At 41.1% G+C, this 18,387-nt stretch overlaps 1 protein-coding gene across 1 annotated transcript in view; it reads left to right on the forward strand.

Annotated features, from left to right (window-relative positions):
* EFHC2 (EF-hand domain containing 2) overlaps window positions 1–18,387 on the forward strand; it is a 150,792-nt gene that overhangs the window by 71,557 nt on the left and 60,848 nt on the right. The window contains exons 9-11 of the mRNA XM_008153057.3: window positions 3,209–3,351; window positions 5,403–5,599; window positions 8,915–9,045. Coding sequence (XP_008151279.1) covers window positions 3,209–3,351; window positions 5,403–5,599; window positions 8,915–9,045 — 471 coding nt within the window. The remainder of the gene's footprint in view (window positions 1–3,208; window positions 3,352–5,402; window positions 5,600–8,914; window positions 9,046–18,387) is intronic.

The raw sequence follows: 18,387 nt of genomic DNA on the forward strand, positions 1-18,387 counted from the left end.
CTGTACTTATTGCAGTGTTCGGCAATTGCTTGATAATGTAATTGTGATCTCCCCTTAGAACAAGAGTTCCTTGAAAACAGAGACTGGCTTTACTGCTTCCCTCAGAGTTCAAACAGTGGGGACTACATACTAGAGACTCAATCAATATTTGTCCAGTAAGAGAAGGAATGATGCCTAAGTGATTAAATAGAATAAACATTCAACCTTCCAATTCTTAATGATGGGTAGAAGAGACAGATGGACTTCCCATCAGGATGGTTATTATCCCAAACTTGTGCTATTCATAACCATATAGCATAAGAGAGGGTTACCAAATCTGTTTGTTACTTATAAATCCAATTATGTACTAGATGAGGTCTATCTGAAGCCTGGGAAACTAGGGACCAAGAAAACAGCAATGGAGATCTGGGGCTGCCCTGGGGCTAGCCTTCCAAACTGCTGCTTTCCATCTCACATGAGGCCTCAAACTGGAAATCTTGGTGCCATGCTTTTGCACTCCTGCTTCCTAGGACAGCCCGAGAAAGGGCCAGAGAAACGCACTTTCTGCTCTGCGAATTAGAATTTTTTTTTGTTTTCTTTCTTTTTTGTAAATCATGTGACCACAAGGAAAGAATGAGTTTCAACATAGGAAAACTTGAAACCTCCCTAGAGTTGTGACAGGGAAGTGACGAAGTACATGGTTTATTTTACTCTATGCTTCCTTGGGGTAATGATTTTGATTATCAAAGACCTCCCCAAGGGCTTAGGATTTGTTACATATTCCACATTTCACTAGCTGATATCCATAGACATGCTTCTGCTGACAGATCATACGTTAATTTCTTCAATGACAAGGCAATTAGCTTCGGGAACTTTGATTCTAGACTTTGATTCCATCACCAGTCTACTAGATTATTCTATTCATGCATAGAATTTTAAGTGCAAATTCCAATCTATATGGATCGTATAGCAACTTTATACAAATGATGTAAAATTGTTATACTAGACGACAGTTACAATGTAAAATTGTTATAGTAGACAATGGTTCATGAGATGCAGCCAGAAAACAGATTTGTAATGGCTAATTACAATATGGGTGATAAGTGAAATGATATTTAATATAGCATTCGAAAGGGAAAAGGTAATTTTTCCCTGAAAGGGATTTGGGGAGATGCTGAGGAAATGGGGGAATGACTCGGGGAGGAGAGGGTGTGGGGCTAGAAGAAAGAAAAGAAAGGGGCATGAGAAAGTGGGAAGTGAAATGAGGATGTGGCTCCAGGATGCCATGGAGCACACCTGCTGCCATACTTATGCTCAAGCAATGAGGGCTAGGTGCTGTTCTTCTTGCTGACATGATTGTTGTAATTTCTGACTAGCTTTGTGAGAGGGGAACAACTGTTTAATGCAGCTTGTTTGAGTAATGTGTATATGGCATTTGTTTTGGGTACATTTTCCCAATGTGTTACCCTGGACATCTAAAGAGTAAGTCATATTTTAATAAATGGAGAAATTCCTCTGCATATAAATTTAGAACCTTAGTAAGAAGATGGTTGAACTTTTTCAACTTCAGAGAATTTATCCTACTATCTTAAAACCATAGGGTGAAGGGGTCAAAAGGTACACACTCCCAGTTACAAAATAAATAAGTCATGGGGATGTAATGTATAGCATGCTGACTATCCTATATAATAAAAGCCGAATATGCAAATTGTCCCTTTGACCTGGAGTTTGACCAGGAGTTCAACCACTCACTACGACACGCGCTGACCACCAGGGGGCGGCATGGACCGTGGCGGGTGTTGGTGACAAGGTGCTGGCAGCAGGTGGCAGTGGAAGCACTGCTGGCCCCAATGGGCCCCGATGAGAGTGGGATCATGGTGGGATGGTGGAGCAGGTGAGTGGGCAGTGCCAGGCCAAGGCGGGTGCAAGCAGAGGCCCGATTGCCCCGCCAATTGCCCTGTAGACTGTGACCAGCGGTGGAGGCAGGGGGCAGGGCCACCACCCGGCTTCCAGGCATGAGGGAGCCAGGCGGGGGGAGGGGGAGGCCCCCACCGATCACTCCGCAGATGGTGAACAGCCAGCAGGCGCTTATTGCCCGATCTGGCGTGGGCCCCAGGCTGGGATGGGGAACTGGGGGTAGGTGGTGGTGACCAACCTCCCGCGGTGCCTGGGTGGGGGGCTGTGACCTCTCGCCGGCTACCTGAGGGCAGGGGTGACGGCGATGGAGGTGTGGTGAGAATGTAGGGTGTCTGTGAGCTTGCTCTCACTCACTCTGCTATCCTCCCCCGGGATGCCAGGGCTTGCATGCTGGGAAAGCCCTCACACTCAGTGCCGGGCACGCGCAAGGAGCCTGCCCAGCACCCATGTGGCCTCTTCTGGGTGAGCTGGGCCACCCGCTTCCATGCGGCACCGCTGGGCGGCCCAGAGGCCCACGCTGTGCCCCATCCTGCCGTGTCCAGCTGTGCTCATCGCATCTCCGTGTGGGGACTCAGGCGCTGTGACTCAGGTGGAGGGGGGCACGTGGAGGTCTGGGGGCCCAGGTGCTGCCCAGGGCCCAGAGGTCAGCTGGGACCTGCCCTTCCACGCCAGATACTTGCGCTTTGATCGCTGTCCAGGCCTAGGGGCCACACCTATCACGAATTTCTTGCACTGGGCCTCTAGTAGTTAATAATATTGTATTATATCTTAGAAAGTTGCTAAGGGAGTAGATCTTAAAAGTTCTCATAAGACAAAAATAACCATGCATGGTCATAGATATTAACTAGATTTACTGTGGTGATCATTGTGAAGTATATACTAATATCAAATTATTATGTTGTACACCTAAAATGAATATAATGTTATATGTCATTTATAACTCAATGAAAAAATTTACAGTACACCTTTTGCAGGTTTTATTTTATTATTTGTTGTTAATCATCACCTGAGGATACTTTTCCATTGATTTTTAGAGAGAATGGAAGGGAGGGGGAGAGACAGAGAGAAACATCAATATGAGAGAAATGCATTGATTGGTTGCCTCCCACACGTGCCCTAATCAGGGCCAGGGATAAAGTCTGCAACCGAGGTACGTGCCCTTCACCAGAATTGAACCCGGGACCCTTCAGTCCATGGTTCGACACTCTATCCACTGAGCCAAACCAGCTAGGGCAGCAGGTTTTATTTTATATACATAATGTATGCAAGATTACTTGTGTAATGCCATAACCCTCATTTCTCTTCCATTTAGCTATGGCAACGAGAGCAATACGCTCCGGTTCTTTGCAAAAATGATTAAGCACCAATGTGAAGATGTGGATAGGCTGTTTGTTATTTCATATTTTCTTGGTAATAACACACTTTCAGTGTTTGAACCCATAGAAAGGAATTCAGGTAAGAGACACCTCTCATAGCAATTTTCTCAGAACAACTAACTGTCTCTTCACTTTGAAAATTAGGGAATATGATCTGATTTTATATACTAGATGATCTAAGATTCTAGTTTTCACCTTTTTGAACCAATAACGTGTATTTTACAAAGATCTCTAGATGGTAAACCGGTCATATAAAATGGTAAAAGAGGAACAGTTTTCGTTGGCTTGGGACTGGGGGACTTGGGATGCCTCCTTTTGGACACTACCCACACTTCTGTGGCTTCGGAGACACCTCTGTGGAATCCAAGGGCTTTAAAATCATGGACTGGCTGCCACCAATTTCACTGACAGCCAGCAAGAAAAAAAGGAAATCTGTATTCTTGATAGCACCGCTTACAAATTTTTTTTTGCTTAATTATAAGACAAATACAGTATAATCTTCATAGTCCATCTTCTTTTGGTTTTTCTGTTTGGTGAGCTGTTGGCAAGGTTCTAGCACTCAGGCCCATGGAATGGCTCTACACATTGTGCTTATACTGTGGCCATTAATGAGGAGAGCCATTGATTTTGACTGACCAAACTATGGAGCTGCATGGCTCTGTTCTTTTTCCTAACATGTTTAAAATTTTTATCTGCTGAAGACACATGTTTGGGTAGAATAATCAGTGGTGCGCTAGTTAATAGGCACTCTGAAAAAGTGTTAGAGGATCTAATTTGTATCATTTCCCCAATTCCCTGGTATAAATACCCCAACCATGGCCAATTCCAATTTCAAGAAATCACCAGTTTAACAACTGGCTTGCAAAATCTCTGGTAGTTGAAAAGTCAGCCCTTATGAGCTGGTTTGAGCCACTCAGCACACCAATGAATAACGAATAATTTGTATAATTAAGTCAGGCTTTACAATGATTTGAATAATGGATAAAATCTTAAAATATGAAATCAAATATGGGTGAATATAAATCATGCTCTTAAAGGTCAAAAAACAAACTTTATACTTCTAGATTGGGGAAGATATGGTCAAGCAAATTGCAGCATATGTAAAACAGAAAGGGTGCTGATTGTCAACTGTAAGCTTACTAGTAATAATAGCAGCCATGATTGAATACCCACTATTATCCTCACAAGAACTTTATGAGGTTAAGTTTTGTCCCCTAAGAGGCAAACCCCAAGGTGGGATTAAATATGCAAGAGATTTATTAGGGGAAATGCTGATGAGGTGCATTTTCATGCCCTCAGAAATGTTATTCCCATTTTATGAATGAGAATTCAGAGAGGTTCAGAGATCATCAAACAATTGAAAAAGCCAGGATGGACTCCAGCTCTGTTTGGCTCTAAAGCCTCGTCTTTCCACCACCTATGGTTTCTGAATATGGTAGGAGGAATGTGGTAAAGCTGACCCCAAAAGCTCTTCTGGTTTCAGATTTTATTCATAGGTCTAAAGATTTCAGTTCACTATCAGAAGATACTGGAGTTTCATATTCAACTAACTCTGTTCACTGCTATTCAAGAAGTCAAAAATCAAATAATGCCATAAGGGAGCAGATGAAATAGGGAGAATTCTGCAAAGCAAGAAGCATGAGACATTGATAAAAGAAGCAAAGATATTTTGCTCAAGAAAAAAAGTTAATCTGTATGTCAGAATAGGTATAAGACATCATCTGGGTCAAATGAATGGAAATAAGCTCAAGAAAGGAAATTTCTACCTGGTATTATTCAAACATGCACTAAAAATGATTATCTTTCTGATGTCTCAATTCTCAGTATGCTGCTGGCATATAGTAGGAACTGGCTACTGGTAAGTGTTTATTGAAATGTTTGGATTGGGAAGGAGTAAAGAGAGGAGAGAAAGGGCCGGAATAACATGCCACTTGTTTCTTTATACACTTACCTAGAGAGCCTCATTTCTTCACCTCCTTTCCCATTCTTCCTTTCAGTCTGAGAATAATAGGCACTATGAGTTCACAGCTAAGTTGTATGGTCTGTGTTTGAGCACGAAGAAACTCTAAAGGCAAGTTGTGTGGTTCTTTTAAGAATAAAGCCTACTCTAACTTTTCTCTTTTTCTGTAGGCTATACTGGTGGATTGTTCTTGAAAAGAATACGAGTTAAGAGGCCTGGACAAGAAATTTTTAAAAGTGAACTCTCAGAATATATCCAGCCTGAGGAGCTGTATATTGGAGCCAGACTGAACGTGAATGGCTACCTGTTTATTTTGCTCAATGCTGATGAGTACACCTTAAAATTCATGGAGGAGAATTCAGATAGGGTGAATTTACTTTGTATAATTCCTGACTTGTCTGTCAGCACTCTGCAATCTGTGTTTTTCTTTCTCTAGGCCTTTTCTTCTCCATCTTGCCACCCGGTTTATATTGTGCATTCACACATGTGGGCATGAATAATGGATCAGCGTGACTTGGCCACAGGTCCTGTCACAGAGGCCAGGTCCCGGTCTACTCTGTTTACATGCTGGGTCCTTTGCTGCCCAGCATCACAGATGCCAGGCACAGGCAGGAGGCAGGCCCAGGGTTGAATCAAGTTTCCTGAGTTTTCTGCTGACGCCAACAATGTTTTCACAAAGAAATCCGGCAACTATAGGAAAGGAAGAAAATCTGGTGCCACACACTGTGTTGTCCCAGTTAATTGGCACAGGCCTAGAGGGAAGGCTAAGACCTGAACAAACAGAATCCCCTAGGGAATCCAATAGTTGCTGGGGTTGCAACTTCCCATAACAGGAGCCACCTGAGGCCTAAATTAGAGTTCAAGGACAAATTGGCAACAGTGAGCTCAAAGAGTTTTTTCATTTGGGATAAGATGGCAGATGGATACTGTTATTAAAAGTACTATTAGGCAGTGCTCTGCAGTAAAAATAACATGTTGACAAAATCTTGATTTTAAGTGTGGACTAGTTTGGTATGCAAAGCAAACACTTATATTTAAGAATCATTTCCTAATATTGAAAAATCTATCTAGAAACAATTTATATGAAAAGTCTGCCAATTTTGTTTCACTTGTATATAAAATGCTCAGGGGCAAGTTGCTCAGTTTCTCAGTGTATCATCCATATTAGTTTGGGTCCTCTGAGAAGCAGATGCCAAGACAGAATTATATGTGTAAGAGATGTATTGGAAGAAATTTGTATAAAGGATAAAGGTAGAGGAAATGAGTAGACAGGGAGAGCCTTCAGAGGTCTGAACCCCGAGAAAGGAGAAGGAAGGAAGGAGGATGGGTCAGGAAGAGCCTCAAACATAGCAAAGCTCTGAGAACTCTTTGGCCAGGTCAGTGGGGAGCCAAGAATAAAGACTGACCATCAGAAAAGTCCCATGTCAGGCAGGATGGCCCAGCTCTGGTGCCCCCACCCTGCTCAGTCGTTGGTGGGAACAGCCTGGGAAGAGTGTGGCCTTGGTAGGAGCACTCCACCAATCTTGAAGGTATAGCAGCTGAGGGCTATGACCTAACAATGCTCTTCTCTATACAGTCTCTCTGATGGTAAGCCCAGGTAGCATGCTCTAGGGCTCTCACACTATCTTTCCATTTGCAGTATTAAGAATTTGGGTTATTGTTAAACTGCGAACCAGTATCTTTTTAAAAGCACTGAATTCATGTGAGAGGCTCCGTAATAGGGCAGTTAGAGTTTTGGAGGCCAGTAGGCTTGTCTTGGAAACCTGACTCTACACTTCATAGTTGAAGGGCTTTAGACATGTAACTTTCATGAACTTCACTTTCCTCATCTTTGAAATGGGAGTAGCAAAATGCCTCTCTCTCTCTCTCTCTCTCTCTCTCTCTCTCTCTCTCCTTATTAATCCTCACCAGAGAATATTTTCTCATTGATTTTTAGAGAGAGTGGAAGGAAGGGGAGAGGGATAGAGAGAGAAACATTAGGGTGAAAGAGACACATAGATTGGTTGCCTCTTGCATGGGCCCCGACCAGGGTCAGGGATCAAGCCTGCAACTGAAGTATGTGTCCTTGACTGGAATAGAACCGGGGACCCTTCAGTCTATGGGCCAATGCTCTATCCATTGAGCCAAATCAGCTAGGGCCAGTGTCTCTCTTATAGACTTCCTATGAAGATTAGATGCGGTAATGTGTGTGAAGTGCTTAACACTATCTGGCCCATAGCAAGCTCAGTCAATGTATAATTTATGGTATCTATTGTAAATTAGAGTTTGATATTCAAACACTGGGCAAGCCTACACCTTCTTATAAAATACAGTTGACCCTTGAACCACACAGGGGTTAGGGGCGCTGATCCTCCCCCACATAGTTAAAAATATGCATGTAACTTTTGATTTACCCAAAACTTAACAACTAATAGCCTAATATTGACTGGAAGCTTTACCAATCGATAACACAAACAGTCCATAAACATATTTTGTATGTTATATGTATTATATAGTATGTTCTTATAATAAGTAATCTAGAGAAAAGAAAATGCTAGTAAGGAAATCATAAGGAAGAGAAAATACATTTGCAGCATTTATCTTTAAAAATCCAGGTAGAAGTGGACCCATGCTATTCAAACCCGTGTTGTTCAAGGGTCAACTATATATATATATATATATATATATATATATATATATATCCATATATGTTTTTAAAATTTGCTTTTAATTAAAGTTGATAAAAATGCATATATAAGAAATAATGAATATATATATATATATATATATATATATATATATATGAAGATATAAAGGGCTTTTCTCCTTTCAAAAAGATAAAATCAGGGTTGGACATCTGGTATGAGCATCCCAAGTGAAAACTTCATTTTAAAACTGCCCTTAACAAGGATATTCTAAGCAGAGAAAGATTAATATACTCTTTAATATCAGTCTGAGGAGTCTTTTCAAAAGAGCACATGGATCATCTCATGGAAATAGATGAAAGGAAATGTAAAGCAAGGAGGGAATGGGGGGCTGCAACAGGTGCCAAACCCTCAGGTGGGAGAGAGAGGACTTTATACTAAATTATCATCCACATTACTTTCATATTTAGTCTTCTAGTTTTTTAGCTCTTAGCTGTAATTATTTACAACCTTATGCTTTACTGCATTGACTAAGGCATATTCTTACAGAGTCAAAACTGAGTCACAGAGTAGGAGGCAGAAACTGGGGGATGCCTGGAGAGCGAATGAAAGGGGATTTCAGTGTGTGTGGACCTCTAACATCCAGCCTTGTTCTGCTAAGTGCATTGTGTGCTGGCCAGCAGTTTCAGGGACCCACTCTGAAGATCTGGAGAAAATGGGGGTCCTCTTATCCAATTTTGAATCCCTATTCTCTCCATTAGGGTCTCCCAACATACTAGGCTAATGTCTAAGGGCTAAAGGGAGGAGGCTAAGATAGAAGTAGCTGTTGTTTTCTGATTCCTGTGGCCTGCCATACCTTCAGCTCACTCTTAGTCCTAAAGCCTTAACTGAAGAGGTAAAAATATAGTCATGTCTTCTCTGTGTTGATCTCTATGGAAAGACATGCCAAGCTAACTTCAGGTTCACAGTGTGAAGTCTTTTTTCTTGCCATCAAAAAGATTGGGCTGCCTATGTCTCAGGCATATTTAAATATCTATCCTTTCTTTTCTCCTTTCCAGTTTCCTCATAGCAACCTTGAATGTGCCCTACAAATGCTGAAAGATGAAAAATCAAAAGCCAGAGAGATCAAGCAGGTATTTAGGGCTGTTGATTGCAATCTCACAAAGATGGTGGATTATAATACGTTCAGGTAAGCCATACTCTGCTAGCAATAATCTGTTTTTCCTTCAAGATTGTTCAAAGAACAGAAAGAACAATTTCTTCCCTGGTGTTCCCTAATTAACACTGCATGCTTTTTTTATTAGAAATTGACAATTCTTTGCATTTATATTACTTTGTGGTCAAGTTTTGCTCATTTCTAGTAAATTCTAATGCATTTACATATAAAGAAGTTTATAGATGAGAACAGAGAGACAAAATATAGAAAGTCATTTGGTAACATTGTCTTGTGAATCATGATGTTGAAGGATCAGAGGAATGCCAGGAAGGGTGCATCTCAGGGAGAAAGGCAAAATAAATGGAGCTAAATGCACCCCTCCAAAATCTGGGCAACAAAGGAAGGACATATCCCTAGGAATGACATCCAATTGGAAAAGAGAGTGGACACTTTACTGATTATCAGAGAAAAAATTATACTGTGTATATCACTGTGTGTATGAATGTTCACACACATCTGTGTATTTTGAAAGAAATAAAGAATCTAGAAATTGAGGGAGGATATATGACAGTAATTATAGAAATATTTTAAGACATCATGAACAGTAAAGATTTCTCTAAGGTAGAGCTGAATGCTGAAGGGACTGTTCAGTAGATGACCTAGGCAAATTTCCAAACAGTGGAAACACAGGGAAATTCAAATTCAGGGCCTAGTATAATTGTGAGACTTCCCTTAGCTTGAGAACAAAGTGAATGGAGCGTTCAGGAGAATGTAAATTAAATCATGGGTGGAGGACAAAGGGGACTTTCTCTTTAGGCTGAGAATTCTGGCTCCTGAAAACAATTGTGGCTGAAAGCTGTATAGGAAACTGGGCTTGATGCAGTCAAGATGTGAACTGAGAAATGAGGACGTGAGCCCAGGAAAGGGTGGCCGGGAGGTCTTTCCAACTTTGTGCCTGAAGTCACCTCTTGCATCAAAAGCTGGTGACCTGAGCCCACCATGAGGCCCCAAGTGTCCCAAAAGCTCATTTGTTCTTTTAACAAAGCTCTTTTGTTTTTCTAAAATGTTCTTTTGAGAGAAGCAGTCAGAGGACATATTTTTATTGTTTAGAATTCCCAACCTTCTGGGATCAATAAGAATTTATAGTTCTTTGTTACTGCTCATAGTAGTACACATGTTCATGGCCTTTTGCAAAATAAATGGAGACAAAATAAAGAACAAAGATAATTGCTCAGGCCATGGACTAATGGCAAGCAGTGGAGGAGAAAAGTTTCCATCAGAAATGAGGGAGTGGTTTTCTTTTATTATTTTGTATCCTTTTACGAAAACATCCATTCTCCCAACCCTCTAGCGAAGTCTATTGGAAATACTTTAGTGAGTTTATGGGACTTTGGGGAAAGCACTTAGGCCAGGCAGGAGATGCAAGGAGGAAAAGTTGCTCCACAGATGGAGTCCTGACCCTAATTGAGGGTGGAATAAAGGATCACCACACTGTGGTTGGAGGACAGCCTCAAGGTATGCATGCTCAGAAAGAACCAGCTCATGATCTCTAGGCCCTCTCCTGGCCAGAAATTCCTTAAGATAAAAATTAGATCAGGTTGTGCCTGGCTTGAAAAACCCTTCAGTAGCTTGCCATTGTCCCTATAATAAGATCCAAACATTTCACTGCAGCTGGCAGGGTTTTGAGTGATGTGACTCTCTTGTTTACATTTCTGGTGTCATCACTTCTTTTTCTCCAGCACTGTCCTCTGGCCTTCCTGGCTGTCACTCAGTTTCTCAAACACATCAAGGTCTTTCCTGGTTCTAAGCCTATGCACACATTATTTCCCTTTGCTTGCAATGTCCACCCCACCATCCTTCTCATGACAAACTCTAGGACTCAGCTTAAATGTCACTTCCTCAGATGGACTTACTTTCTGACTATTCTACCTAAAGTAGGTCACTCACTTATTCTTAGACCTTGGTTTATAATTTTCTTATGGCAACTTGCAGTTACTTTACTTGGATATCCGTACTTGGTGTATGTGTGCTTGTGTTCATCTTATCTATATCTATATAAAAGGCTAATATTCAAAGTGTCCCCTCGGGAGTTCAACCAGGAGAACGGGAGTTCAATCACTCGCTACGATGTGCGTTGCGACCTCTCGCTGGCTAGCTGGGTGTGGGGGGTGATGGGGACAGAGGTGCGGTGAGAATGCAGAGTGTCTGCTGAGCTTGTTCTCACTCCTCCTGCTTCCCTCCCCTGGGATGCCAGGGCTCACGCACTGGGGAAGCCCCTGTGCTCAGGTGCTGGGTGCCCACAAGGAGCCTGCCCTGTACCTGCGCGTTGTCTTTTGAGTGAGCCAGGCCCCAGCCACAGGGACTGCAGGGGCCGGTCCGGTTCCCCGTGGCTTTGCACAGGAGCCGGTCTGCAGTGCTGGCTGGGAGAGAGCACACTGCCTGCCGGGCTTCTGTGAGGTGCTATTGGGCTGCCCAGAGGCCCATGCTGTGCCCCAGCCTGCGGTGTCTGGCAGCACTCACCGCATCTCCGCGTGGGGACTCGGGCACTGTGACTCAGGCGGAGGGGGGCACACGGGGGCCTGGGTGCTGCTCAGGGCCCAGAGATCAGCTGGGACCTGCCCTTCCACGCCAGATGCTTGCGTTTCAATCTCTGGCCAGGCCTAGGGACTGCACCCATGCACAAATTTTGCGCATTAGGCCTCTAGTCTGATTATAATATGAACTTTCTGAGGCACAGGGACCTTGATGGCCCTGTTCACTGCCCTATTCCCAGCACTTAGCACTGGGTTCAGTACATATCATAGTTCCTGAATGAAATAACAAAGTTCTAGAATTATTCTTAGGGGTTTTAGTTTGGAGGTGGTGGAATTATTTCAAGACATCTCCATATGACATGCTCAGTGTTGGGCACTGTGCCTTATTGGTTGGCCTACAACTGTGGGTCCCTAGTTCATGTTCTTCAGGCTTCTAGTGTTATATGCTAATTAGACCAAACATCCTTCCAGACGACCTTCCAGATGAAGCCGGGCCTGTGAGGGAAGCCCGGGTCCCGAGTGCCAGACAGAAGCCAGTACCTGCAGCTGGGGAAAGGAAGGCCTACTCTTGCATGAATTTCGTGCATTGGGCCTCTATGTATAATTATTCTGGCTCTTCTCACCATAATGTAATATCTTCTCACCATAATGTTATATGTTTTCTGCTTTAGCCTTATCACTTTTCATAGTGCCTGGCTGATAGTAGGGTGTTAATAAATATTTGTTAAATGGCTATATTTTATCCAGCCCTAATTGCTCTGCTTGTCAGCTGAAGGCCTAGTCCTCTATATTAATTCCTCAGGCTTGGACCTCTCTCCTAACTTAGACACCTGGAAATACAAATACCTCCAGGACATCTCTCACTTGGATGTCTCTTAGGTATCCAAACATAACTTTTCGTGAATTAACCTCATTTTTTTCTCCCATAAAGTTGCATCTGGGGACTCTATCGTGGTAGAGGCCACCATACTTCTCCCCAGGACCTGGGCAGGGTTTGCTTTGTCTCTCCCCTCTCTCCTATGTGGATTGATGTCTTCCACCCTCTGTAAATTGAACTTCTTAAACTACTCTCCATCCCAGCTTCACTGTTTCAGTTCAGCTTTTCATCACTGTTCACTTAGACTTTCTTGAGAGCTTTGTAACTGATTTTCTTTTCTTAATTCTCATATTCCAAAGTTTTGCTAGAGTGACCTTCCTAAAATCTGCTCATGTTGTTCCTCTGCTCTAAACCCTCCATCAGTGCTTTGTTGTCTTTAGGGCAAACCTAACCCTTTCAGTGTTTCATGTGAGTTTGGTGATAACCGGACCTTTGCCTTTACCTCTCCCCTTATTTCCATCTCACTAGAAGAATGCTTTTGTAGACGTCACCATTTATTGAATACTTACATTGGGCCAAGCATCATGCTAAGTGCTTTTCATCTACTATCCATTGGTAGCCCCTGCTGAGTTATTTGTTTACTTCTCTGCCTCCACAATTGGCTCCTGCCAAACACAATAGATGTTTGTTGAATAATTTAATGAATGGTCCTATTTCTCAAGGAGCATTCAGTATACAGTTTGAAGCAAACAAGTAAATAATTAATTACTTTACACTGGGGAAGGGCAATCTGTCTCTGACTGTAGGGGAGTCAGGGAGAGCTTGGCCTCAGCTTCACAAGCCAAGTGACGTGGGCAACTCACTACCTACCTGCGCCTCATTCTTTTGTCTAAGACCCCTTGTAGGCATTGACATTCTGAAACTCTTAATGTGTAAGTTCATAAATACATTTGTAAAAATGTTCCCTTTACAAATCCTTGCATGAAAATAGTAGCATAGGCAGACAGAGGCAGCATTGTGGTACAGGCCTCTGGGCTCCATCTCTGTGGCTGTGACTCTCCCCTGATGACATATCTGGCACCCTCAATATACACCTGAGGACTCAGAATGGGATCTGCTGCTCTGGGCAGAGGTTCAAGCCCTGGGCATTTTTCTTCTTCTCAGAGATTTTCACGTCGTCTTAGGGAAAACCTTGAGAGTAGGAGCTAATAAAGTTCCTCTGCCTAAGGTGCCAGGGTTGATAATGGATTATTGGATTAATGAATGGGCTTTCCTGAAATATTTGCCTCAAAATTGACTTGAGGGAATGCAGGGACTAGGGAAAATAAGGCAGTTTGGGGAGGGAATGTTTTTCTTCTACTTTGTGGAGGTCACTAGTTCTGCCTCTAGGCTGTACCTATTTATCTGGGACCATTTTTATGGTCTTTGAGATTGATGTGTATTAGAGCTGCTGGTTGTTATTAAAAAATGCAGAGTCTTTCTCAGAACCTTGGATACATAATGGGCAGATTTCAGCAGGGAGCCAGGCAGGGACTAGGCTTGTCAGGGCTGGACAATTGGGAACATGGGCAGGGCAAGGCTTCCCATTGTGGGCCCTGGATTTTGAACCACAGACAGTAGCAGCAGCAGGTAGGGCCCCATGCCAGGGATGATGTGGCCAGTCCCTCCCTCTGGCCACCTCCCTGAGCCTTGATCTGTTTATCAGAGATGACAGACACCCCATGTAACTTGTGTGTACTTTGGTTTGCTGGTGCTCACCTCTTCTCCCTACCTGGGTAGAGCTCTCAGAGGGCAGGGTCCATGCCCAGTTCACCCTTTTCTTGTGTTTTTCCCCAGATACCTTCAGTATTGTGTCTCAGGCCTCAGTGAGTACACTGAGTGGCCATATTATTATGATCTCTGAATGCATAATAATCTGGCCACTCAGTGTATATCCTATATAATAAAAGGCTAATATGCAAATTGTCCCCTCGGCCAGGAGTTCGAACAGCAGGCAGGCCGGCCAACCACCCATGTCCTTTCCCCCTGGCCAGACTGGCTGGACCCCACCTATGCATGAATTCATGCACTGGGCCTCTAATACACACACACACACACACACACACTGAGTGGCCAGATTATTATGCGTTCAGAGATCATAATAATCTGGCCACTCAGTATAGTGAGTTATCACACAGTTCTTCCTCAGACCCCCGTTATCAATGGCAGGGTCAGGAGTTTTCCTTTGAATATTTATGTAATAAATTCCTAAGATTTAGAGCCTTGAGAAAATTTTCTCTTGTAAAACTAAAATTTATGCTGAGCGAGGTAGCATAACATAAATTCATCTGATTTTGGACTTGCAGACCTGAATCCGAATCTCAGCTCTGTTATTTGTCAGCTTGTTGGCTTTGAGTAACTTGCTCAACAGTGTTTTCACCTGTAAAATGAGGATAATAATACCTATGACATATAGCTGTTATGATGAATAAATTTGATACTGTATGAAAAGTTCTTATTTTAGCACACTATAATGCATAGTGGACACTAGAAATTAAACCCTTTTATCAATAGTTGCAATTTGGTGTCACTTAAAATAGTAGTAGGAACATATGTTCTGTTTTTGGTATTTCAATTAGTTATGTATTTACCCATGATGAGGTCATTGAAAACATTCTTTAATAAGTGAGGTTGGAAGAAACTCCTTAAAAACTTGGAGGCCATGAAGGTGGAAAATAAACATCATTGTTGGTGGACCAATGTTGGGAAACATTACTATAATCTACCCTATTACTGTCCTTTGCTTCAAGGAAGAATATTGTAAATTTGCTGCTTAGAACATTGTAATGATCTCATCCTGATTTATCTAGGACAATTATCTCTTCTTTTATGTGGTTTTGCTCTATCTTTATTTGAACAACTCTGTGTACATTATTATTGGTGTTTTTATTGTAAGCTATCTAAAATCTTTTAAGGAAGCCACTAGTCTATTAATCTATATGAATAAAAGCAGAGACCAAGACAAAAAAATTCCAAAAGCACTCAAACATCTACTCTCATCAAGAAGCAAATAGACATTTTGACAGAGTTCATAGGATATCTTTGAGATGGGAGCTTCAGCATACATTAAAAAAAACACACAACCCAGCATTTTGAACCTTCCTAAAAGCATTACATATAAATAGTATGATATCATAAAAAGAATGCTGGCCTGGGAATAAAAAAGACCGAGATCTTAGATTTGATTCTATCTCTGCCTGATGGTGTTTGTATTGGTGAGAGCTTAGTTTTAAAAAGCAGGATCCTCTCTGGCTAGTTGAGCAGAAAATAAATTTATTAAAAGGATCCTGGATAGTTCATAGTATCTTTGGAAGGGCTGGAGAAATAAGCTTGAGGCTAAATTCTAGGAACAGTGCCCAGACTGGGCTGCAGAACTTGTCTGATGAGAAAATGGCCTCTGTTAGCATTGCACCACCCACGACTCATTGCTACATTTGCACTGTTGCCAAGGGCTCAATTTTACTGCAGCCATTACTACCACTGCTTTTGGCAACCTTGAGTCCTTTGCCATTCCAGAAAGCTGGACCATTCTGATACCAAACGTGGCCCACACCTAGCTGGTTTTGTCTGTTAATCTATTCCAAGTTAAAGTCTCATGTAAACGTCTCTCATTGGTGGAGCCTGAGTCACCTGCATGTTTTTAACTGCAAGGAAGGCTGGGAAATTGAGCTCTGACTTCCAGGTTGGGGTAATGGGGAACATAATGTGAGAATTTCCCTGAATATACCGTAGAAGGATGATTTAAAAGGTACCCTTTTTGTTTGCCACTATAGCAAATCTAAGCCAAGATGAGACAAACAGGGAAAATAAAATATTGATATTAGGGACTAAAGTCCTTGTTTATAACCAAATAAAATAAAATATTTGCCTAGTTTAGCACTTTGCAGATACTGGTCTGATCCACCAAGCAGTTAAAATACAAAGCCCTCTCCTACAATCTGTTCCTTTGGCAATCTCTGATACACCTTTCTGAGTATAAATTGCCTAAATGAAAGTTTTGGATTAGATTCAAGTTCCTGAATTGAAAGCTGACAATTGTATTTTGTTTGGCTTTTGTTTAATGTTTTTAAAATTAGGAGTTCAAATATAAAAATCTATATATCTGGCACCTCTTGAAAAGTAGAATCTGAGCCTACATTTCCCTGTGGCAGCAACCGGTTGGGGGTGAGTGGCAGCTGCCCAACTCAGACAGAGCCTGTTCTCTGCATTTTTTTCCCCAGTCTCTACAATTCCTCATTGTCTTATACCTTCTCCCAGTTTTTTACCTGCATATGCTAGTAGGTACTTGACTAGGTAACCCTTGGATTAGATCATTATAAGGTTCCTTCCAGCCGTAAAATCCCATTATTTTCTTACCTGTAGGTATAGTGGAAATAGGCATTTAGGAATCACTGATTAAAGAGCCCAAAATAGAACTGAAGACTGCTTTTTAAATTAGAACCAGAATATGATTGTGCATCTAAAAATCCAAAAGACTTCATTTAAAAATGATTAGAACTATTAAAAGTATTCAGGAAGGTAGCTAAATGCAAGAAAACAACCTAAAAAACAATAGTGACTAGTTAGGAAATGTTATGTAATGGGGAATACTATTCATTGTAGCAATAAAAAATAATGTAATACCTGGGAATAAATTGGACAAGAAATGTGTAAGACTAAAATGAATACAATTTCAAATTTTATTATATATATCTCTCAATGGGAAGACACTATTGCAAAAATTTTAATCTGCCCAAATTACTGTAGATTTGAAGCAGTTACAATCAGAATTACAGTGTGAGTTTTTGTTATTGCTGTTAGATTTGATTTGGTTTTGTGGGTTTAGGGGAAGAGAAATTGGCTCATTGAGTTTTTGTTTTTTGCTGGTTATTATATTTTTAAATCTTTATTGTTGAAAGTATTACATATGTCCCCTTTTGGTTCCTCAAGAAAAATAAGGAATTGAGAAATGTTGAAAAAGAAGAATATTGAAGTTTAGGTACTAGAATTTATATAGTTTATAGATATTTGAAAGTATCAAAATGCACTATTAGAGAAATAAACCAAAATATCATTGGACTAGAGTATGAAGTCCATAAAAGACCCATTTTATTTAATGACTATATATATAACTTTTCATTAGTGGAGAAAGAATGGATTTTTAATAAAGGTTTTAGTTACAATTAATTAGAAAACACTGAATATACATTTATGTTATGGTAGGGCACAGTTTCAAAAAACCATAAAGAATAAGTTGACTGTATTGACTACAGGAAAATTTTGAATTTCTCTATAGAAAAAGATACCATAAAAAACTTCAAGATAAGGGATAGACTGAGAGAAAATATTTATAGACACTATAAGAACCTAGGGTTTAACATTGAAGATTTATGAAAAACTCCTATAAAATCAACCTACAAAAATGTGTTAAGGACAGGAATAGACAAGTCTCAGAAGAAATACAAATAACTTTTAAACCTATAATAATGGTACAAGCTGAATAACAATGAAATATAATCTTCTTGGACTATTACATTGGCAACATTTAAAAAGAATAACATAAATGCCTGCAGGTGAGCACGTGGGATAACAGGTATGCTCACTTCCTATTGATAGGAATTTAACTTGGTTCAACATTTTGGAGGACAAATGGCAGCATCATGTCTAATATTTAACCCATCTACCTGTTAATTTCACTTTTAGAAACATTTTATTCAGAAAAAGATTGAAAAAATGCATTGTAATAGATGTTTGAGTTTGTGCACACACAATAGTTATTGCAACAAACATTGTAATAGCAAAGATTTTGAAAAAAATCAAATACCAAATAATGGGGGAATAGACACATTCTGTTGCATTACTTTAAGACAGTGCTATTTAGCCCTGAGAAAGAACGAGATAAACCAAATATGCATACCCGAAGGAAATGTTCAATGTATTAGTCAAGATTGACTAGGTAATACTGCAATCACAACTAAACCCCAAATCTCAGGGAATTCAATCAAC

Source organism: Eptesicus fuscus, chromosome 1 (genome assembly GCF_027574615.1).
Source record: "Eptesicus fuscus isolate TK198812 chromosome 1, DD_ASM_mEF_20220401, whole genome shotgun sequence".
Taxonomy (NCBI): Eukaryota; Metazoa; Chordata; class Mammalia; order Chiroptera; family Vespertilionidae; genus Eptesicus; species Eptesicus fuscus.